We start from the raw sequence: 24,893 nt of genomic DNA, 5'->3' as shown, positions 1-24,893 counted from the left end.
ATTTCATCTCAACTCCTTTGTTAGATGAACATCCAGCTTTACTGTAAGACCATAAGATATAGGAGCAGGATTAGACCATTTGGCCCATTGAGTCTGCTCTGCCATTTCATCACGGCTGATCCAATTTTCCCACTCTGCTCCAATCTCCTGCCTTTTCCCCATATCGCTTCATGCCCCAACTAAACAAGAAACTAATAACCTTTGCCTTAAAGATACCCAATGACTCCACAGCTGCCTGTGGCAAAAAATTCCACAGATTCACCACTCTCTGGTTGAAGAAATTCCACCTCTGTTCTAAATCGCTCTATTCTGAGGCTGTGCCCTCTGGTCTTACATGCACTCTGTCAAGGCCTTTCAACATTCAACAGGTTTCTGTGCGATCTCTCCTCATTTGTCCAAAGTCCAGTGGGCAGAGGCCCAGAGCCATCAAATACTCCGCATACGATAAGCCTTTCACTCCCGGAGACATTTTCTTTGGTGTATAATTTTTCTGAACTGTGTTCATGGGTGTTAGTCCTTGCTGCTCTTGGCAAATGGAACGAGTTGCCACAGGAAGTGGTTGAGGCAGGTACAATAACAACATTTAATAGGCAGTTGGATGGGTACATGGATAGGAAAGGTTTAGACTGATATGGGTCAAATGGAACTAGCTGAGACGGGCATCTTGTTAGGCATGGTCAAGATGGGCTGAATGGCCTGTTTTCAAGCTGTGTGACTCTACTGTAGATATTGTGGGGCTTGAAGATGATGTTCAAACTAACTCAGTGAGTCGTTGTGAGACTTGCACCCTTAGAGGAACAGAGGGGGAGACCGAAATGCAGTGGAACATTTCACAGAATACTTACAGAACTTCAGTTATCTCTGACAAATATACAACTTTGACAGCTATTGGCAAATAGTGCTTCAAAAAGTGCACCATATCACACAAAGCACTGGATAATAAATCAACGCTTTTACTAATCAAATAATGCTCTTGATATTCTGCAAAGAGCACCAGTGTCTTTACATGACTATCAGTTACAAGAGATCAAAACAACAACTCTGATCTGATTTTAACAGTTTCCAACATGACTGCATTTAGAATTCATTCATTAAAAACACCCAGGATCGATGGGTTCATGTGGTTGAAGCTGGAGTATGCATTTCAAAGCTACAACTGGTAAAAAAATACATTATTAAAATCAATGGTTGGAAAAAGGCTGCAAGCGTCTAAAATAATTCAGGTCATTGATTTCTTAAGCTGTTGGTTGTCCCTTGACACAGAAACTCTTGCACTGGAATCTGCAGCATTGAACCACACACTGATCTCGCGCCCAGAATTTTGTGGGTTTAAATACCACATGAGACATCAACATACATTCTTACACGAGCATTTCCAGGGATGGCAGTGTCAGTGGGTGTAAATAAAATATACACTCAGCGGCCTATATCTAGTCAGCCATCTGTGGCAGCAACTGAATGCATTAAAGCATGCAGACACAGTTAAGAGGTTCAGTTGTTGTTCAGGCCAAACATCAGAATGGGGAAGAAATGTGATCTAAGTGGCTTTGACTGGGGCTGTATCTCAGAAACTGCTGATCTGGGATTTTCACGCACAAGTCTCAGGAGTTCAAAGGGAATGGCGTGGAAAAAAAAACAAAACAACAAAACAGAACATACAGTGAGCGGCAGTTCTGTAGGCGAAACGTCTTGTTAATAAGAGAGGTCACAGGCGAATAGCCAGATTGGTTCAAGCTGACAGGAAGGCGACGGTGACTCAAATAACCACACATTACGACAGTGGCACACACAAAGTGCTGGTGGAACAGAGCAGGCCAGGCAGCATCTGTAGGAAGAAGTACAGTCGACGTTTCGGGCCGAGACCCTTCGTCAGGAGTCCTGGGTGTAAATTAGGGCGCGACTCTCACCACTACTGAGCACAAAACTCGAGATAATCCTCATGTTTGTGTTGTCCAATACTTTTGCCCTCTTTGTGTGTCACATGATCAGAATCAAACGTGACTACTTAACGTTCCTTTTAATCCATTCATGGTTCTTCTACCAATAACTCTTATAATCTTCATTTCCTGCACTGATATATCGCTGAATCTTCATTTCCTGCCCCTAGTGGTCTTATTTCTCTACTTTGATCAGATCTTCTTTGGATGGATAGATCAGGAGACACTGAAAGCAGCAGACCATAGAACTGCCACTCCCCGCTCAGGACAAATGCAGCATGATATGATCGCAAGAGATTCTGCAAAAGCTGAAAATTATTCCGCTCCTTAGATCCTGTCTGATTTATTGAGTTCATCCAGCATCTTGTACGTGTAACAGATGTTGTTGCACTCTTGGAAATAAAGTCTTAATGTCTGTGTTAGATTTGCAATATAGCCCCTTGAACACTAGCAGTTCAACCTTTTAAAAAATCTACGTACAGCAAATAGTCTGTTGCGGGAACTCAACGGGTCGAACGCATCTGTAGAACGAAATGAACTGCCTTTGTTTCGGGTCGAAACTGCATCAGGACTGTCAGCAAGAAGCGACATCAGTTCATTTCCTTCCACAGATAGTGTAAATTATATTATAGGATCCTCCATCGACCCCTGTTTCCTTAAAATGTGTGGAAATAGGTTTTGCATTAACTCCAGCCCTGTTTGAGGATTGCATTGAGAACGAGATGCGGTTGCAGTGATTCAGCTGCCGACTGCTCTGAGCCGCGGCAACGCGAAACCAGGCTGAGAGACTTTTGAGCCTCGCCGGCGCCCCTACCGGAAGTTGTTGGAGCTCCTTGGAGACGGCGATGGAGAAGTACCAGAAGATGAAGGTGGTGGGGCGGGGAGCCTTCGGGTGAGCTGGAGCACCGTGAATCCTTGGTTTTGTTTCTCCTCCCACTAACAGTGGATCCTTCCTCTCCCTGCCCCGGGGCATCCGGCCAATGGAGCTGGGGGCTCAATTGGTAGTGCTAACAACTGCTGCAGGTTTACCTTCATTGCGCGCCTCGAGTGCATCAGAAGAAAGAGGGAAAAAACAATCTATCTAACAGTCTTTTAGCTTCCAAGCTACTTTGCAGCTGGTAAAATGCTCACATCTTTTGAAGTGAGAACTGCAGCGCTATTCTGTCCATCGGGCGATCCACAGAAACTAACGTGAAAGTGACCGAATGATCTGTTTAAGCAGTAGGGACAAGTACTGGCCGGCTGTAGTGCCCTCCTTCCCCACACCCGTTATTTGAAATTGCTTCTTTATGACTTAGGGATGGCTAGCTTTAATGCTGTATTTGATTGCACACGTTCGTCTTCAGTGCGCAAAACTAAATAACCTCGCACCCTTCATCTCGTATCCATACGTACTTGTCTGCTACTTGTTTCCTAATCATTTGGGCACAATTTTGGTTAAATGCTTGATTAGAAAGACTTCACATTTTGCAAAATATTAGTCCCATGCTAATCTTATTTATTCATATTTTGGGATGTGTGCAGACTGTGCAACAGTTTCTTCCCTCAAGCCTTCAGACTCCTCAATACTCAGAGTCTAGACTGACATCTACATCATTTATTATTATATTGCAATTTGCCCTCTACTGTGCTTATTGTCTTGTTTATTAATTATTGTACTGCCCTGCACTGTTTTGTGCACTTTATGTAGTCCTGTGCAGGTCTGTAGTCTTGTGCAATTTTTATGTTGTTTTACATAGTCTAGAGTAGCCTTGTGCTGTCTCACACAGTCTAGTGTAGATTTGTGTTGTTTTATATAGCACCAGGGTCCTGGAGGAACATTGTTTCATTTTTACTGTGTACTGTACCAGCAGTTTATGGTCAAAATGACAATAAACTTGACGACTGGAAAGTTCCTTGCTCATCCCTAATTGCCTTTTAGAAGGCATGGTGTACCACTTTCTTGACTGATGGGTCCACAATGTTGTTGATAGGAAAGTGCCAGGGTTTGATTGATTGTGCAATATAGTGGATTCCAGTTAAATGGAACCCTTTGTGATCTTGGCCCAATAAAGTGGTTACCACAATTAGCTGAAGTTTTATGAAAATAGGTAAAAGGTATAGAAAAGACTGTTCAACCAAGTAACAATTTATATATTTAAATGAAGTACAGAACAAATTAGAACACTACCAATACCTCTACAGTACTATAAATAGTTACCAAAAGATGAATTTATCTGTTGTGTTCTGATGACTGACTGTAAATGAACAAAATGAGTGCAGACACCTTGTGCAGATAATGTATTGCCTTCATACAATGCTTTAGATGATTCATCCTCCAAATCTTTATTTTAACTCTAACCTTCACCATACCTTAAAAATCTTTGTAACCCCTAACTTGTTAAAGTAGTGAAATTGTTTCATTTTCACTCCTGGCTGTTTCCAGCATCTTCAAGCCTGAATGTTTGAAACTATAGTGAACAAAACGGTTCCAAATTGTCTTACTGTTTATTTCTTGTCAACAGTGACAAAAATCACTGCTTTTTGAACACAAATGTATGTAACTGATGCTATTTAAAAAGTGATCACTCTAACCAGGGTGTAGTTTTTAATAATCATGCAAGTGTGTGTGACTGGCACTAGTTAGAAACTGTTCAACAGCAGACTCCTGCCCTAATTAATCAGCATGGTGTCCCAAATAAACAAAAGGAATCACAAGTTATTTTCTGAATAGTATTGTTCTTTGAGAGTTGTTCCAAATAAGTGGCTGCCCCAATTAACTGATGACTCAGTTAACTGGATTTTCCACTATATTACTGTTTAGAAGGGATCATGCAGCTGATGGTATTTCCATATATCTGCTGTTATTGTGCTTTCTATTTGATAGTGATTGTGATTTTTAGGAGGTGCCTGGAATAGTACAGGCTGTAGCATACGTCCTTAAAGGTTTGCAATGCAGTCAGGATGGACTGTTATGGGGGAAGTAAAGTGTTAAGAGTGCTAAATGAAGTTTTAATCAAATAGATACTTGGTCCTTCCATCTTATATGCTGATGGAGTTTTACTCATTGAGGCAATGTAGAGTATTCCATCATGCTCTTGACTTGTGCCTTGTACATGGTGTAAAGGCTCTGGGTTGTAAGGCGGTGATTGACTTATTGCTACATATCAAGCCTCTGAGGTGCTGTGGTAATTTCATTGTGTAGGAGTCTGGTCTAAGTGCATTTTTGATGAATGGTGACTCCCAGGGTATTGATAGTGGGGAATTTGGCAATATGAACGCAATTGAATATCAATGCTGGTAAGTTCCCTGCTGTTGAAATTGGCAGTTCTTTGGTATAAATGTTACTAGTTATATACCTAGATGTTGTTGAGTTATTGGGGGCAGCATGGTAGTGTAGTGATTAGCATAACACTTTACAGCACCAGTAATCACTGATTGGGACTCAATTTCTACAGCTCTCTGCACATTCACTCCATTACTGTTTTGGTTTCCTCCATGACAGGTCGTCAGTTTTATTGTCATTTAACAATATACATGTTTACCGTCAAACGAGATGTTTCTCCGAACCATGGTGCAAAGCACGGTGGTGCACATCACACAGAATAACTTATGAAAGTAAAGGTAAAATCTGCAAATGAATATAAATAAACAAAGTGAAGTGCATAAATTAAACATTGTAAGGTACAGAACAGATTAACCGGTGACACTTTGAATGCGATGCGGCCAGGAGTTCAGAAGCCTCATGGCCTGAGGGAAGAAACTGTCTCCCATGCTGTCCATTCTTGTTTTTATGTATCAGAGTCTCCTGCCTGATGGAAGAAAGTGAAAGAGGATGCTGGATGGGTGGGTGGGACCCTTAATAATACTAAGGGCCCTGTGTACACAGTGTTCCTGATTAGTGTCCCTCAGGGATGGTAGGGAGACCGCAATGATCCATTTATGTGATATATGTGCTCCATTTCCTCCCAAATTCCAAAAGACGTATGGGTTAGTCAGTTGTGGGCATGCTGTGTTGGTGCCAGAAGCATGGTGTCACTTGTGGGCTGCACCCAGCACATCCTTGGACTATGTTGGTCATTGATGCAAATGACTGATGTATAATTTTTTCATGTGAGGAGTAAAGCTAACTTTAATAGACTGCATGTGGTAAGGAGTTTTGAATGCAATCACCCATGGGCTTATGAGCTTTGAACTAATGTTGGTAGGTCATTGATTAATCAACTGACGAAAGTTTGGCTGTAAGCATTGTTTCGAGCAACTCTGCAATAATGACTCGGGCTGGGATTATGAATTTTCAATTACCATAACCAATTCCCACTGTGAAAGATACAGCTCCAATAATTGGTGTCTTTCCTTCAGATGTACCAGATTTAAAATGTTGCTTTGATGTCACAGAAGTAACACATACAAAATGCGGGTGGAATTCATCAGGTTAGGCAAAATTTATGAAGAGAAATAAACAGTTGGTGCTTTGGGCAGACACCCTTCTTTGGGGCATTGTTGTCACAGAAGTTGCTCTCACTGAGGTTTGGAATCCAACTTTTTGTTCCATGTTTGAAGCAAGGCTGTGATAAAGTCTGGGGGCAAGTGGCCTTGACAAAACTTGAACTGGTCACTGGGTTATTGGTATGTAAGTGTTGCTAGAATGCAGTGTCTGACATTTTCAATCACTACTGATGGTTGTGAGTATATTTGCCCTATATTTAAAGTACAGAAAATATCTGACCAGTTTTCCTCATCATCAAATAGTTATGAGTTCTGGAAATTATACCGGAATGGCTTGGCTGTCCTAAGTTTGGACGATTGTCTGTGTGTAAGTGGATGGGTGGGTATTAGGGAGAAGAGGCGCTTGTTTTGCTGGCATTGTTGGTGCTTGTGTTGTTATGTGGAACATTGTGGACTTACTATGTTGGTACCTACATTCATGGCGACACTTGTGGACTGCCTCCAGCACATCCTCAGAAACAGTGTATTTCACTATATGTTTTGATGCATATGTGATGAATGATTAAATAAATACATTTGAGTGAGTGTAGCTAGGGGCTCATTCCTGGGTAGGTTGAATTCAGAGAGAACACAGTAGTTTCAGTTATTCTTCATGTTATTTGGAGGATTTTGTGGAGATAGCACGGTGGTATCTTTCCAGTGCTGTGAGGTGTCTGCATTAGATAGTCCTGGTCTCAGAAGCATTTAAGAGGGCATGGAACAGCGATGCCTGATAGACTATGAGTTTTGCTCCAAGTCTGAGGTCTTAATCTTCAGAATCCTCGTTTGACTAAAGTCTGTGGTGGTACTTTGAAAGCAGTGGTGAATTTCATCAACAATCTCTCCCTACAATAGATGTGTCTCCAGAGAGAAAGGGAGGAGTCCACATTTTCTATAGTGTGAATCTTTGGTGTTGTAGGGAATAGGGAGCAGTGGGAACAGATTGATAGAGAAATTTAACCCCATGTACATGTATTTCCAGGCCTATCTATTCACTTACACAAAAAAGTCTGCAGCTGCTGGAAATCCAAAGAACACATGCACAGAATGCTAGAGGAACTCAGCAGGTCAGGCAGCATCTATGGAAAAGAGTAAATAGTCAACGTTTTGGGTCGAGACCCTTCTTCAGGAAGAAGGGTTTCGGCCTCAAGCATCGACTGTTTATTCCTCTCCTTAGATGCTGCCTGACTTGTTGAGTTCCTCCAGCATTTTGTGTGTGCGTTGCTATTTATTTGCTTGCTTCAGTGCAATGAATCAGCAATGGCTTGGAATTCAGTATTTGAACACACACAATTGCAAGTATGGCTTGATAATGAATGCAGCTTGAATACAGATGCAGTTCAGGAGAGGAGCCACATCGGTTGAATAGTTTTCCCATTACTTCTTAAAATTAGGTCCATTTCCACAACAAGTTTGTTGGAGGCAAGGTGCAACATAACAATGAAAAAAGATTGGGAAAAGTGTTGAGGCCAAGATGCTTTCTTTGAATTTGGTCATTTCTGAGATTAGCTCTGTTGTAGAGCCATTGGTTAATATCGTGGTTGCAGATCAATGTAGAGCAAATGTGAAATGGAGACAGATTTCTGTGGGCAACTGAATGAGAATCAGGTTTATTATCACTGTTACATGATGAGAAATTTGTTGTTTTGTGGCAGCAGGACTGGGAAAAGACATAAAACCACCATAAATTACAAAATAAATAAGCAGTGCAAAGAAGAATATTTCACAGTCTATTGTGATTGATGGCATCAAAGTTCCAGTGAGGTCGAAAAAAGTTATGTTAAATAATTGGTGCTGCAACCTGCATGGTAGCAAAGGTCCTGTCCACTCTGTCTCTAAATGGGTGGAAGCCACAAATGAACTTAAAAAGCCAGTCTTCAACCATTGGGATGAGGTGGTTCAGTCAGACACTGGTGTTGACCTTCTTTGCAACAATTATCTCGGTCAGACCTCTTCTCTATTAAAGCAGATCAAAATTACTACATACCTGAAGTCAACAAGTATATCCTCCTCTTCCCAGATGTGAATGATGAGGTTGTGAAATCATATCTGAAGCTCTGCCAGATTTAACGATTTTGAGGGGATCGCTATTTGATAAGTAGCCCTTGTTATTTTTGAGTTGGGATGTAGCCTTTTCAATTCCTTGTCAGTCAGGAGTAGCAGCAAGACTGGTCCTAGTAGATTGCAGTAATCAATGACAGTGTCATAAATGTGGAGATCTTCAAAATGTTTCTTCCAGCAAACACTTTTGCCTTGAGTTCACCTCATTCCTGACTCTCAGCAGAATGGAACCTTAAGTGTTTGTGCTGTAGGTGGCTTTTACAGTGCAGAAGAACCCATATATCATTGCTGTAAGTGGGTTGCAAGTCTCTCTATCCACTGTCTGTTTTTAGGTCAGCATTTTTGAGTGGCTTTAGAGCTGCTTTTTTTCCCTTGAGTGATAGAGCTTCCAGTTCAGGGACACCTTTATGCTTGAGGTTAATCACCTCCTCAGTCTGCACCCCAACTGTACATTGAAACATTCAGTGAAATGCATTGTTTGTGTTAACAGCCAACACACGCAAGGGTGCGCAGGGGGACAACCTGCAGGTGTCACCACACATTCAGTTGCAATATAGCATGCCCACGATGTTCCACAGAACAACACAAACAGCAACAACGACAGCAAAACAAACCCCTTCCCTCCCTAATACCCACCCACCCACTCACACAGACAGTCCTCCAACCTCAGGACAGTCCGTATCTGGCTCCCAACCTCCAATGGACGAGGACTCAACATCTTGGGCTATGTTGGGAAGACTGTGTCATTCATTATCTTCTTCAGGAGTCTGTGTTGAACACTCTTTGAAGCTCTAACATAGGAAGAGATTACCAGGTGGTCAGAGAGGAAAATTCAAATCCTTGAAGAGATGTAATAACCACATTGACTCTGGGGAATATCTGTCCTGTGATTAGTCAAAATGAAAAAGGAGCTTAGAGGAAGGTAATGGAAAACTCAGGTCTATGCAGTGAGTACTCACCATGCACAACATGTTGGATCCTTTGAGAAGCCCTGTGCAAGATTTGGAAAGAGTATACTTCTTTACAAATTACTTGCTTGCCTGCTCCATCTGTGGTAGAGTCTGTAGTTCCCACATTGGCCTTATTAGCCACTTCAGAACTCAAAAGCCAAGACTGTGAGTGAGTTATCCTTGATCCTAAAGTTGATTATCCATGATCCCAAGGGACCATGTAAGACTATTAGCTGGGATTTTGTCTGGTCAAATAGCTTTTGCTCTTTCTAGTGCTCTCAGCCCTTTTCTAATATCATGTGGACCAAATCAAAATGGCAGAAGACTAGCTTCTGACTGATGCAGTGAAGTTACAGCCCAGGTTTTTTGAGTTTGAGTCTCTTTGGAAAAGCTAGTTTATATTTTTTTAAAAAAATCTAATGTTACACTGGTTGTTCACATGTATTCACTATCATAAATGGTAGTAATCTGCTGCAATCTTAGCCTTCTTTATTGGACCCTGAGGTGGAAAGCATTCAAGCAAATTGAACGTAAACAGTTGACAACAATTTTAGGACCTCTTCATTTGTATGTGTTTGGAAGGTGACGTTTATATTTATATGTAATAAAGTTTATGAAAACCTGGAGTTTGCAAATTTCTTGCAAAATCGGATGTCATAACAGAGGCATTTAACTTGGCTTGGGTCAGTAGCTTAAAATTGAGAACTGGGTTCATGACTTCCCATCACAGCAGGAGGAGGAGGAGTGGTTTAGAGTAGGATCATGACACTGAGAGGAAAAGTGGTACAGTATGCTGTTTGTGTGGAGTTGGCATATTCGGTTTGTGATGATATGAGTTTTCCCAGATGTTTTGGTCTTCCCCCATATCCTAAATACATACTTGTTGCATGTTAATTAGCTGTGGAAATATCTTGTAGTGCAGGTGGATGGTAGGGAATCAGAATTGATGAGCATGTGAGGAAGAATAGATTAGTAAGGGAATGAGATGGTTGGGATATCTGAATGTAACAAAGTATTCTCCACATGCTTCTGTGAGTGCAATTCCAACAACACTTAAGCTTGCACCTGCATAGATACAATAGGCAGGGTGGTCTTGTTTTAAACCATTAGAAAACAATGACAATATCACAAAACCACAGGGTCATTAGCAACCCAATCGTGCAATAGGAGAATCTATTTTCAAGCTGCCAACTTACAACAAAATTGATAGTTTGAGGGAAAATTCTCTTCAAAAATAAGTTAGTTCTTGCCAAACTAGAAATTGCACCTCTAACTTAATTCCCTGGGTTTGAACATCAGTTTCTACCATCTTCCTTTCCAGTTTTGATGAAGGGTCTCACCCAGAAATGTTGTCTTTTTATTCCTTTCCCTAGATGCTGCCTGACCTGCTGAGTTCCTCCAGCACTTTGTGAGTGTTGCTCAGGATTTGTAGCATCTACAGAATCTCTTGGGTTAAAGGAGTGCATTATGCATCCAGAGCATCTCACAGAGCACACCAGAGTCATGAATTTGTTTTTTAAAGTGCAGTCACCTTGTGACATAGGCAGATGCAGTAGTCAGTAGCAAGGTTACATAAACTGAGAAGATAATGGAGAAAAACTTTGATGGTAGTAGAAATTAGGAAATGCTGGAACTCAACAAGTTCAAAATTTATTATCAAAGTACATATATGTCACCATATACAACCCTGAGATTCATTTTTTGTGGGCGTACTCAATAAATCCAATAACCATAATAGAGTCAATAAAAGATTGCACCCAACATGGAGGACAACCAGTTTGCAAAAGACAACAAACACTGTAATTATAAAAGGAAAAAAGGAAATAATAATAATAATAATAATAATAATAATAATAATAATAATAAACAATAAATAAGCAACAAAGATCGAGAGCATGTGATGAAGAGTCCTTGAAAGTGAGTCCATAGGATGTGGGAACATTTCAGTGACAGGGCAAGTGAAGTTGAGTGAAATTATCCACTTTAATTCAAGAGCAGATGGTTGAGGGTTATAACTGTTTCTGAACCTGGTGGTGTGGGTCCTGAGGCTCCTGTACCTCCTTCCTGTTGGCAGCAGAGGGATGAGAGCATGGCCTGGATGGTGGGGGTTCTTCATGATAATGCTGCTTTCCTGTGACAGCACTCCATGTAGATGTGCTCAGTGGTGGGGAAAGCTTTACCTGCGACGGACTGGGCTGTATCCAGTACTTTTTGTAGGATTTTTTATTCAAGGGCATTGGTGTTTCCATACCAAGCTGTGATGCACCCAGTCAGTATACTCTCCATCACACATCTATAGAAGTTTGTCCAAATTTTAAATGTCATGCTGAATCTTCCGAAACTGCTCAGGAAGTAGAGGCCCTACCATTGTTGTTGTTCATCCTTCAGAGTCGAAGACGATCATGACTTCTGTCAAGTGGAGGGTTTGTGACTGTGGGTCCGGAGGTGACTGGTGAGGCCAATCTGGGCCCTGAAAGCTCGCCCACATGTGGGACACGTGAGGGTAGGTGCTGCAGTGGAAGTGGAGGTAGCTCGAGCCTTACACGTGACACGTTTCCTCTGAGCCTCTGCGGTGCATCTGATTTCTGCTGCATACGCTCCTTTAGTGGTCCTGCTCCACCAGGTTGGGCAGTCCAGAGCAAGTGATTCCCAGCTACTGGGATTGATGTTGACGTCTTTGAGGCAGTCTTTGAAATGTTTCTTCTGCCCTCCAGCTGAGCGCTTGCCCTGGCTCAGCTCTCCATACAGCAGCTGTTTTGGTAGTCGACTGTCAGATATCCTGACGACATGGCCAGACCATCTGGCTTGGGCTTTCTGTAGGAGGGTGGAGACACTGTGGGTGCTAGCCTGCTCCAGGACCTCCGTGTCTGGGGCTTTGTCCTGCCATCGTACGTGGAGAAGTCTGCGGAGGCAGCTCAAGTGGAAGTGGTTGAGCTGTTTAGCGTGTCTGCTGTAGACTGTCCAGGTCTCGCTGGCATAGAGGAGGGTGGTGAGAACCACTGCTCGGTAGACCTTCAGCTTGGTGGTAAGGCTGAGTCCTCTGCTCCCAAACATTATCACGGAGTCTCCCAAAGGCGGCACAGGCTTTGGCAATTCTGTTGCTGATCTCTGCATCTGTGTTCACCGCTCATGATAGAGTACTGCCCAGAAAAGTAAAGCTGTCGACTGCCAGTAGCTTCTACCCCTTTACTGTGATGTATGGTTCCTGGTAGGGCTTTCCGGGTGTGGGCTGGTACATAACTTTGGTCTTTTTGGTGCTGATTGTAAGCCCAAAGTTGTCACAGGCTTGCGAGAAGCAGTCCATTTCTCACTGCATCTTCTGCTCTGTGCTGGCATTGAGGGCACAATCATCAGTGAATGAGAGGTCTCTGATGACGGTCTCCTTTACCTTTGTAACAGCCTGTAGACGCCGGAGGTTGAATAGCCCACTGCCAGTCCTGTATCTGACGTGTATACCATCCTGACAATCGTTGAAGGCATCTTTCAGCATAGCAGAGAAGATCATGTTAAAGAGTGTAGGGGCGAGAACACATCCTTGCTTAACACCGTTCGTCACTGGGAAGGCTTCTGACTCGTCACCATCATCCAAAACTTTCACCAATGTGCCATCGTGGAATTGCCGAACAATCGTGATGAACCTGTTAGGGCAGCCAAACATCTCCATTATCTTCCATAAGCCATCTCTGCTGACCGTATCAAATGCCTTGGTCAGATCGACGAAGGTCATAAAGAGGTCGTTGTGCTGCTCTTGACATTTTTCCTGGGGTTGACATGCAGCAAATATCATGTCGACAGTTCCACTCTGCACGGAAGCCACACTGGCTTTCTGGGAGGAGACCTTGCTCAAGGTGTTGGAGAAGGCGATTAAGCAGGATGCGAGCCAAAATCTTCCCAGCTATGGACAGGAGGGAGATGCCTTGGTGATTGTCACAAGACTGGCGGTTGCCTTTCCTCTTGTAGATGTGGACTATGCTGGCATCTTTCAACTGTTGCAGGATCTTTCCTTCATTCCACATAGACTGGAAGCACTCAGTCAGCTTCTGCATCATGAATGGGCCTCCTGCTTTGTAGACTTCAGCAGGGATTGCATCTGATCCTGGTGCTTTGCTACAAGAAAGTTGCCTGATGGCTTTTCTGACTTCTTCTGTGGGGAGGTTGTCAAGGTCCAGGTTGATCTCCACCTGAGGTAGGTGAGCAATGGCCTCATCATTGATTTTGGCAGGGCGGTTGAGGACCTGGTTGAAATGTTCAGCCCATCTTTCCAAAATCTGCTTTTTCTCTGTCAGCAGCCGAGTCCCATCTGCACTGAGGAGGGGGGAGGAGCCAGAGGACTGAGGTCCATACATAGACTTCAAAGCATCGTAGAAATGCTTGGTGTCGTGACTGTCTGCGTAGCCTTGGATCTCATCGGCCTTATTGCTGAACCAGACATCCTGCATCTCACGGAGTTTCTTCTGCCCTTTCCGTCTTGCACTGGCGAAGGCATCTATCTTTGCTTGTGAAGTGGGATCATTCTGGTGCGCTCTGAACAGTTGGTGTTTCTCTGACAACAGTGCCTGTATCTCCTCATCGTTCTCATCGAACCAGCTTTGATGTCTACGGATTGCTGGTCTGAGGTGTTTTAGAGTGGTAGAGTAGACTGCATCTCTGAAAGCCGTCCACTGCTCTTCATTGCTGGTGTGGTCATCCTGGGGTGTGTCAAGCAGCCTGCTATCTAGGTCTTCATGAAATTCTTCTGCAACTACGCTGCTTGGAGACATTGAGCCTCTTTACAGTCTTCTGACCTTGGGGTCTTCTCACAGGCAGGATGCGAAGTTTAAACTTGGACACTACGAGTCGATGATCCGTCCAGCAGTCAGCACCACACATGGCCTTTGTCACTCTCACGTCTTGCCAGTCCCTCTTTCTGGTGATGACATAGTCAATCAGATGCCAGTGCCTGGAGTGTGGATGCATCCAAGATGTCTTGTTACGGGTAGGGAGGCGGCATAGGGTGTTGGTGATGACAAGGTCATGCGTAGTGCGTGTCTTGAGGAGCAGCAGGCCATTGCTGTTACACTTGCCTTGTTACAATACCATGTCTTCCAAGATTCCCTTCCCAGGTCTGGTAATCTGTCCCCACTCTGGCGTTAAAGTCCCCGAAGACAATAAGCTTCTCTGACTGAGGGACTGCTGCTATGAGGGTGTCAAGTTCCTCATAGAACTTATCTTTGATGACATCTGGGTTGGTCATTGTTGGGGCATATGCACTGATCACCGTTGCACTCCTCTTATTGCCAAGTGGGAGCCGAAGCGTCATCGGGCGATCGTTGATGCCCTCTGGAAGCTTGGCAAGTTTACGAGCGAGGTGGGATCGGATGGCAAATCCAACGCCAACCCCTCATCGTTCAGTGCTGCTGCAACTGCCCAAGAAGAAGGTGTACCCACCACCACATTCTGTAAGCTGGCCCTTGTCTGCTAGGCGTGTTTCGCTGAGTGCTGCAATGTCCACGTTATAGTGGGCTAGTTCTTTGGCGACCAGTGCTGTTCTTCTTTCTGGTCTGACAGCCTTGGTGATGTCAAGCAGAGTTTGCACGTTCCACGTGCCAAGGTTGAGCACCTTCACTTTCGTCTTCTTTGTAGTTCGACCGCTGAGTGGGATCCCCACCAGCTGCTGTGTGCTGGCCAGGGTAAGATGAAGCAGGCTATGTTTGAGGCACCTTTTCTAGCCCCTTCCTCCATGGAGGTGAGCAGAGCGATTCCTAAAGACACCCAGGGGGCTGCCGAGCTCCACTGCTGCTTCATTCCAGCGGAGAATGACCCAATGCCCTGGGCCGCCTGTGTGCAGGTTTGTGACTACAGCTTCCAGTGTATCCACACCTGCTGCTTCGCCACTCGCCCATCGCCACAGGACTTGAAGTTTTTTAGTGGAATGGGTTTGGAGTCGTGACTTGCGCTTGAATTAAAGTGAGGGAGAGTTAGACAAATCGTCAGCCTCACTCTATCGTCCCGACCTATCTGTATCCAGTTGCAAGACGGAGTTGAGACGGCTGGAGATAAGTCGGGATGCAGTGGATGGCCAGCAGTGTCCTATGTGTCTCACTGTGCCCTGATTGCGTTCCACAATGCTTTGCTGGGTCTGCCTTTCTACTCATTGGACCGCCAAGTGGTGGTCTCCCCCGCGTAGTCTGCCGAATCCAGTCTTCGCATGCATAGGTAGACAAGCCCTAACTCACCGAGGGTTTGAGGCCCATCGGCTACTCTCACCAGGTTTTGCCGGCCAGTTGAAGCTGTTGCCTGGGTTGTGGCCGCTGTTACATGCAAACAGCTATGAGGAACCACTGGTGAGAGCTGAGTGTCAGGTGAGGACCAATGCGGACAAACTACTCAGAAGAGTATGACGTGTTCCCCATCAGAGGTACTACCTCTCCCTGACACCCCATACACCCCATATGTGGGAGGGAGGCCCTACCATACATTCTCCATAATTGCACTTACATGTTGGGCCCAGGACATGTCCCCTGAAATGGTAACACCAAGGAATTTAAAGTTACTGATCCTCTCCACCTCTGATTACCTGATGTGGACTGGCTCATGGAAGTCCAGTTCCCTCCCCCTGTTACTTTGATCTTTGAAACAAGTCAGGCAGCATCTGATTAGTGAGAAACCAAGTTTAGGTTTCAGGTTGTTGATCTTTCATCAGGATTTGAGAAAAATTTGAGGTAATACAAGTTTTACATGTAGCAGAAGAGGGGAAGAGAGAGAGAGAAAGCTAAATGGGAAGGCCTGTGATAGAGCAGACAGATTTAACATGAGCTACGTGAATATTGGAGAAGGACACGTAAGGGAACAACAGACAAATCCACAGTGTAGTTATCTGAAAGGCTGAGATGTATTTAAATGACAGGAGACTCAAAATTCAGAGTCACTTTTCCAGTGTGAACAGAAATGCTCAGCAAAGCAGAGCTAATTTCAGTTGGCTTGCCCACTGAAAGACGTGCAGGTAAATTGCTTTTTCATGCAGAAGGAATACTTAGGACACTGAACAGTGGGAGGGAGAATGTGAAAGGTCAAGTGTTACAGTTCCTGTGGATTCATTGGAAAATGCCGTGGGAGAAAGCATGAAGTTTCATGCTTTCATATTTGTGAAGTTGGAAGAATGAACTGTGGTGGAAAACTATTTGGAATGCTGAATGCAAAAATAAGATTTATTGAAGGTATTCAAATTATATTGAAGAACATGTTGAATTTGAAGGTTGTTTGGAAGGGAAGTGATGGGACAGAGGCTTAGTGAGAGAAATGTATCAAACCATTAAGATGGGCAAAAAGACATGGAAGGCTGGAACTACGGCTTGTGCAGTGAAACAAATGAACTTGAAGTGAGTTAGTTGGATCTTGTATTATGATCATGCACCATGATGATTAACAACAGACAAAAGGTGTAAAGAATGAGATACGTTAACTTCTCGTTGTTCACTCGGATGGGTGTACCTCGCATTAGGTCATTCTAATGAGCTTTTTGATTGCTGGTGGAGGTTCTGCATTCTTGACACAATACAATGCTTTTAAGGAAGGCACTCTTAGGTAGAAAGTTCCAGAGTATTGATGCAGCCACATGGAAGAAGTAAAAGTATATTGCCTAGTTAGGATGGTATTTTAGCTGGAATCCATTGTGTATGGTGTTATACCCTTATGATTGTTGTCTTTTCCTTGAACTCTCATGAGACTCTGCTGATACTGAAAATCTTAATCAATGCATATCAAAAGCTGGAGGAACTCAGCAAGTCAGACAGTATCTATGGAGGGGAATAAAAGATGGTAGAATTTGCTTGTCTTGTAGGCAATGCTTAAGACAATAGAGTATTGGTGGATGGTACATCGTACATCCACAATAGTTGCTGGTGGAAGGTTCGGAATAAGGAGTTGATAATCAAGTGAGTTGCAATGTCTTGGATTGTGCCAAGCTTGTGTGTTTGTGGAGGTGGACTTGCAGAGGCATGTAGAGAATCCCATTACACTTTAAAGACATTGGAAAGGTTTCACGGATCTGGAGATGAATCCCAACTTCTACTGTCCTTTACAACCACGGTATTTGTGTTCTAGCCTCAGCTGGTTTATGGACAATGGTAACTCTGAATCTAACAGGAAGGGGAATCTGAGGGTGATAAGTATGAATGATATCTGGGGAGAGTGGTTGGAATTTGTCTTGTTCACGGTGCTCATTGGCTGCATTTGTCTGGTGTGAATGTTCATTTGCCGGTAATCAGCCCATGCCTGAGTACTCTCGTGACTGCTGCACGCAGGCATATACTATAGTCTGTTTGTATGAACCTTGTTGATGTAATTGAGGCTCCTTGTGCAAATAAGTTGCTTTCAGTGTGACCAGAGATGGCCCAAGTCAGAGCCACCTTGCCGCTGTTGCTTCATCTTCTCCTCCTCCTCCTCGTGCCAAGTCTGCATATTCAAGAGCTGTGTCCCAAGTAGCATTTTGTCACAACTAATTAGCTTCTCACTAGAGTATATTGTGGTCAGTCACCTCCAGGTCAGTCTTGACATCTGAATTATTGTTTCAACATCTCTGTTTTGGTTTCTGCCGTATATCTTGAGGCTGCATGGCTCCCAACTGCTACAATGTAAACAGGTTGTAGCCTTCCATTGATCATGAGCATTTTTTGGTGACAGCACACTCTCTGCTTTTCTTTAGGTGCTGTGTAGCATCATTCACCTGAGCAACCTGACAGCTTGTATTAACATTTTTGAAAGGTGGTGCCTTTAAAAGCACACACTTCCCTCAGTACTGTACTTATGTGTCAGCCTAAATTATGAGCTCAAGTCTACAGAGACATTTGAACAAATAATTTTCTGTCTTAGTGGCAAGAGTGCTGCTGCAGTGCCAAGGTTACTTTTAATAAAATGTCATTCCTGAGGAATTTTAGAAGTTATGTGCTATTTCAGTCAAGTTTACCTCAAACAGCCTTTGGCTCGAGACTAGATGTGAGAGGGATGTTATGCTCGGCATTTCTCCATTATTCCTGATCACTTTCTATGATGTCTATTTTTTCCAGAATCAGTTTTAGAACCAGTATAATTTTTTATTGCCTTTCCTACATGGACATTTAAAGAAAATTTGTTCTTGTGATATTGGCAATGCACTAACATGACCATAGTAATTCGCTCACCTCTGAATATGCTATCATTACAGCTGAATGTGGAATTGCTGCAAAGGTGACATCCAATAATCAAACTATCAATATTGTGAGTGCAGAATGAGCTGCCTACAGAAGTGGTGAATATGAGTTCAATTGCATTATTCAAGCCAAGTTTGGAAGTACATGGACAGGTGGAGTATGGAGGGCTATAGTGCAGGTGTGAGTCGATGGGACTAGGTAGATTTCGGAATTGAGTGGATAGGCTGTGGTGTTCTGTGGCTCTATTACAGTTAATTCAATTGCTATTGTATCATTTCATTGGTAATAGTGAAGCATGGAAATGCTGTTCCACCATTCCATTGGCAATACTGAACTGTGGAGCTAAACTCAGTAAAGTGACTGGAAATATTCTCTTTCCCTAATTTGTATTACTGTAAGATTAATTACGATACTATTAAATGTGAGAGCTCATTGATTGATTAACTTACTGGCTACCAAGCTGAGCACTGTGACTTTTGCAAACAAAAATGGTAACTGATTCCATCTTTGAAAGGAAGTCTAACAATTCTTGTTAGATTGTTTTCTGATGTGTTTTAATGCATACAATAAGCTGTTAGAAGCAGAATTAGTACTGAAATTGATGTCCACCAAACCAGTTCATGAAATTAAAAGATCTGCCATTTTTTCCCTATTGTTGACCCCGGGTATGGGAGGTCCAAGTATGTACTGCATTTATTTCTTTGCACATTGTCCATTTATATTTCCTGCCAGTATTGTCCATCTGTGTCTACGGAAAGCTGATCAAAAGCTAGTGATCCTGAAACAGATCCCCGTGGAGCAGATGACTAAAGATGAGAGGCTAGCTGCTCAGAATGAATGCCAAGTACTTAAGCTCCTCAATCATCCAAATATAATTGAGTACTATGAAAACTTCCTGGAGGACAAAGCTCTGATGATTGCAATGGAGTATGCACCAGGTATGTATAAGGATTAGTCGGGTGAAGCAAAATTTTAGTGGTATTTTCAAATAACTACACTATAATTTATTTAGATTGATTGCCACATGATTTCAAATAGCTGGATGACAATCAGTGTGTAGGATTACACACAAATAATGATAATGATGACCCCATCATCAAGGACTCTCACCATTCAGGCCATGGTCTCTTGTTGCTGCCATTGGGCAGGAGGTACAGGAGCCTTAGGTCCCACATCAGCTGGTTCAGGAACAGATCGATTATAACCATCAGGCTCCAGAACCAGCGTGGATAACTTCAATGCTACAATGACTCCACACCTATGGATTGTTCGTCTGCCCGTCTGTCTTGCACATTGGTTGTTTGTCAGTCTTCATGTCTAGTTTTGCATTTATTCTATTATATTCTACTGTGAATGGCTGCAAGATAATGAATCTCAAAGTAGTATGTGATGACATATATGTACTTTGAGAGTAAATTTAGATTGATCTTTGAACTTTGAACCTGCTACAGCAGGAGTGACCCATCTAGTCCCTTCTACTTGCTCTAACTGTTCCATAGCCAAAGTCCGTGTACTTACCCTGGTTTGATTAATAACTTTGCCCAGCAAGTTGATGGTTTTAATTGACCACTGCTATCAATCCTACAAACACTTTACCTGCAGCCTCATCAGCTTAGCGGAAATTCCACTTTCCAGTTTGTGTCTATGTTCCTAAGTCACTTGATGCATTATGTAAGCTGTGGGGTTTAGGGCTGGTGTACCCAACCTTTTTATGCCATGGACCAATACCATTAAGTGAGGGATCTGTGGACCTCAAGTTGGGAAATCCTGGTTTAGGGTTATGTCCTCTAAACTCTGGATTCTTGCAACAAACTTTGTCTGCGGATAGTCAGGGATGTGTTGAATTAGTTCAGAAAAATAAGAAAGATTACAAAAGTTTCATAGTCATTTAACAGAAGCACCAAATAGTTCTTGTTTTGAAAACAAACTGCCTTCTGTGGGCAATTGTTTTTTTGGTGCAACTTTCATTATGCAAAACCAATTCTGGTAGAATATTCTTCTCATCAATTTTCCACTCTCTCTATCTTCCTTGTAAACAAGGTTCATAGCCCTTCTACCACCTTGACACTTTCTGAGTGGTATTTGGTAGGGTTTCCAACTGCAGTGAAACCTGAGTCTGTCCAAGCAGCATGCACTACAGTACTAAGATCTATTGTATTGCTTCAGTCTGTGCTACTAATTCTGAGACTGGGTCTACTTTCTTTGATGACCCATAAAAACCCATGGTTCTCCTTTGCAATGTATAAACTTTTTCAAACTGCAGAGCTTTTGAAAGTCTTTGTCAGTACAGAATCAAATGTTGGATTCGAGGATTCCTCGTCTGGATTCCCTGATGTGGTAAAGTTTGGACAGGATAGTGATGTAAAAAATACATGGAATGATTAATTGTTCAGTTATCGTATTGAATTAGACATAGATTTAAAAATTGATTTTGAAAAGGAGGATGATTGTGGTTTTAAGCCAGCAGATATTCTATCTAGGTGACCAGCTCAAAGTTATTCAGGGTGTTCTGACCTTGCTTATTAATGTACTTTCAACTAAATTACAGCCAAATTTTGTAATTATGTATTTTGTCGTGACCTAATTCAGGGCAATGAAGTTGACAAAGAAAGGCAGTTTTAAATTCTTGGGAAAAATACATTTCATTCTATTTCAGTTTTAAACATTAAATATAAGGTTCTGATCAATTTTCATCTATGGTGAGATTAAATACACCAGTTGAAATATAACTTCACCATATTGAAGTATTTTTTTTACCATTAGTAGCCATTCTGGTTCACAGTTTCCACAAAAATATTCCACAGTGTTGATGAGCACTGAGATAATACAGAATATCTTTTGTATTACTACTGTATTCATTCACTTTCAACCTTTTACTTCAGGAGGTACCCTGGCTGAATACATCCAGAAGCGTAACTCTTTGTTGGATGAGGAAACCATCATGCTCTTCTTTGCACAGATCCTTTTGGCCCTTCATCATGTGCACAATAAACTTATCCTGCACCGAGATCTGAAAACACAAAATATCCTGCTTGATAAATACCAAATGATAGTGAAGATTGGTGATTTTGGTATCTCGAAGATCTTGAGCAGCAAAAGTAAAGCCTACACTGTAAGATCATCTTTCTGGAAACCTTCAGTGTTGTTGTCAATAACAGCCTGTACTTATTAAGCCCCTGTAATGGAAGAAATGGAAGAGGTTGCTCAATAAGATGGAAATCAGGGTAGCATCCACTGCTGTCTGTATGTTCTCCCCATAACTGTGTGGGTGTCCTCCGGGTGCTCCAGTTTCCTACCACAGTCCAAAGATGTGCCAGTTGGTAGGTTAATTGGTCATTGTGAATTGTCCTGTGATTAGGCTAGGGTTAAATAGGGGGATTGCTGAGCGGCAGCTCGAAGGGCCAGAAGGGCCTATTCCACGCTGTGTCTCAATAAATCAATGAAGTGCTGGAGGAACTCAGCAGGTTAGGCAGCATCTACGGAGAGGAATAGAAATTCAATACTTTTTGGCTGAGACCCTACATCAGGACCTCAATGAGGGGTCCAGCATCTGTAGAATCTCTTGTGTTTAAAATAGAAAGCAGTTTTAACACACAAAGTCCTGGAGGACCTCACTGGATCATGGAACATCTGTGGAGGGAAAAAAGTCGTGTACATTTCAGGTTGAGACCCTTCATTTAGTTCAGATGGCTGTAATGTTTACTGTCCGCTTCCTTTCATGGGTGCGGCCTGACCTTCTGACTTCCTCTGGCACTTTGGGTGTTGCTCCAGATTCCAGCATCGGCAGTCTCTGATTTCTAGCTGTTGGAAATTCATTGGTAGGGGAGGTGAAAGAAATGAATCTAAGAGAAGATTATTGGTTAACAAGAGGAAGAAGTTTGGGCCAAGTGAGCCCAGAAGTTTATACAGTCAGTTTTGAAACAGAGACTGCACATCTAAAAGCGCAGAGGGCTGTGCTTCATGCATGTCATGTAGTGCTGAGGGAGCTTTCAGTGGAAGGGAAATTAGAAATATTGAGATTATCTGTAAAGGTAAAAATGAAGTTTAGCTTTATTTGTCACAGGTGCATCGATGCATACAGTGAAAAACATTTTGTGTTAAATCAAATCAACGAAGATTGTATTGGACAGCCTGCATGTGAGTATGTAAGTGAGGGTGAGGACTTAAAAGTTACTGTTACTAAAAAGCAACTGGAGCACAGGAAAAATGAGTGAAGGTGAGTATAAGATAGAACACAAGTGTTCATTAGCATTAGCAATATAGTGCCCTTAGCATTGTCAATGATCCCTCCTCTCTGTCCAACAAATTTTTTGACCCTCTATCATCGGACAGAGGTACCATAGCATTAGGACAAGAACTGTTAGAATGGAAAGCAGCTTCTTCCCCCAGGCCATAAGACTACTGAACTCCCTGTCACCACCCAGGTCTCATCACACATAAATCACCATTAGCGTTATACTGTTTACTTTTTACTTAAGTATAAATGCACCTTATTATTTGTTAATTTATTGGCACTAATATTAATTTGAGTTATATCTATGTGTTGTGCATATGTGTCCTCCTCCAGAGGAACTTTATTTTGTTTGGCCATAAGCAAGTGTAGGGTTCAATGACAATATATTGAACGCCAAGTTGAACTTGTCCATTATGCTTATTAGTTAAACTGTGGAATCCTAGGCCCAAGCTTGCTTGTTATGTTTTTTTAAAAGGTGCTGCTTTCCAAGTAACTATTTGTTGAGGTCAAGTCCTCTGAAAAGGTGACTGAGAATTCTATATTCTAGTCATTGAAAGTTTTTTTTCAAGCAACTATAGACCCATAAGACCATAAAACATAGGAGCAGAATAAGGCCATATGGATCATCAAGTCTGCTGTGCTATTCAATCATGGCTGATCCTTTATTCCCCTCCTTAGCCTCACTCCCCAGCATTTCCTTGTAACCTTTGATGTTGTGGCCAATCAAGAACCTATCAGCCTCCACCTTAAATACAGCCATTGACCTTCATCCACAGTTGCCTGTGGTAACAAATTTAGCAAATTCACTACCCTCTGGCTAAAGAAATTTCTTTGCATCTCTGTTTTAAATGGATGCCCCTCTATCCTGAGGCTGTGCCCTTATGTTCTAGACTCCCCCACCATAGGAAACATCCTTTCCACATCTACTCTGTTTAGGCCTTTCAACATTTGAAAGGTTTCAGTGAGACCCTGCTTATCCTTCTAAATTCCAGCGAGTACAGGCCCAGAGCCATCAAACATTCCTCATGATAGCTCTTTCATTCCCAGAGTCATCCTTGTGAACCTCCTCTGAACCTTCTCCAACACCAGCACGTCTTTTCTTAGATAAGGAGCCCAAAACTGTTCACACTACTCAAGATGAGACCTCACCAATGCCTTATAAAGCCTCTGCACCAAATCCATGCTCTTGAGTTCTAGACTTCTTGAAATGAATGCTAAATTATCGATATGTAGCATAAAAAGAAGCAGTCCCAACACCAATCCTTGCGGAACGCCACTAATAGCTGCCAGCCAACCAGAAAAGGATCCTTTTATTCCCACTTGCTACCTCCTACCAATCAGCCAATGATCTAACCACGCTTGTAACTTTCATTTAATACCATGGGCTCTTAACTTGGTAAGCAATCTCATGTGTGGCATCTTGTCAAAGGCCTCCTGAAAATCCAAATATGTAACATCTACTGCATCCCCTTTATCTATAATCTTGTAATATCCTCAAAGAATTCCAACAGGTTCATCAGGCAAGATTTTCCCTTAAAGAAACCATGCTGACTTTGTTCTATCTTGTCCTGTGTTACCAAATACTCAATAACCTCATCCTGATCAATTGACTTCAACATCTTCTCAACCACTGAGGTCAGGCTATCTAGTCTATAATTTCCTGTCTGCTGCTTCCCTCGTTTCTTAAAGAATTGAGAGACATTTGCAATTTTCCAGTCCTCTGGAACCATGCCAGTGTCCAAAGATTCTTGAAGGATCGTTACTAATGCCTGTACAATCTACCGGTACCTCTTTCAGAACCCTAGGGTGCAGTTCATCTGGTCCGGGTGACTTATGCACCTTTAGGTCTTTAAGCTTTTTGAGTACTTTCTCCCTTGTAACTGCGCTTACTTATCTTCTGTCACGCCCTTCAACATCTGACACACTACTAGTGTCTTCCACAGTGAAGACTCTTGCAAAATACTCATTTAGTTCATCTGTCATCTCCTTGAACCCAATTAGTATTTCTCTGGCCTCTTTTTCGAGCGGTCCTATATTCACACTCATCTCTTTTTTTTATATACTTAAAAATGCTTTT

At 42.6% G+C, this 24,893-nt stretch overlaps 1 protein-coding gene across 8 annotated transcripts in view; it reads left to right on the top strand.

The window, feature by feature from the left end:
• The first annotated feature begins 928 nt into the window (after positions 1 to 928).
• The window catches only part of nek8 (NIMA-related kinase 8), a 230,646-nt gene continuing 206,681 nt past the window's right edge, over positions 929 to 24,893 (top strand). For 2 of the 8 annotated variants that reach the window (XR_009512815.1, XM_059973352.1), the window contains exons 1-2: positions 14,250 to 19,520; positions 21,465 to 21,694. Coding sequence is in view for 6 of the 8 variants with exons in the window: in XM_059973352.1 (XP_059829335.1) it covers positions 19,130 to 19,520; positions 21,465 to 21,694 (621 nt within the window). In the remaining 2 variants the exon portion in view is untranslated. Of the gene's footprint in view, positions 2,830 to 14,246; positions 19,521 to 21,464; positions 21,695 to 24,893 lie in introns of those variants that run through there. The other 6 variants (XM_059973350.1, XM_059973354.1, XM_059973353.1 and 3 more) reach the window with 5 other exon arrangements.

The sequence above is a fragment of the Hypanus sabinus genome, chromosome 6 (assembly GCF_030144855.1).
Source record: "Hypanus sabinus isolate sHypSab1 chromosome 6, sHypSab1.hap1, whole genome shotgun sequence".
In the NCBI taxonomy this organism is placed as follows: domain Eukaryota; kingdom Metazoa; phylum Chordata; class Chondrichthyes; order Myliobatiformes; family Dasyatidae; genus Hypanus; species Hypanus sabinus.
This window is presented reverse-complemented; position numbering and strand designations above follow the sequence as displayed.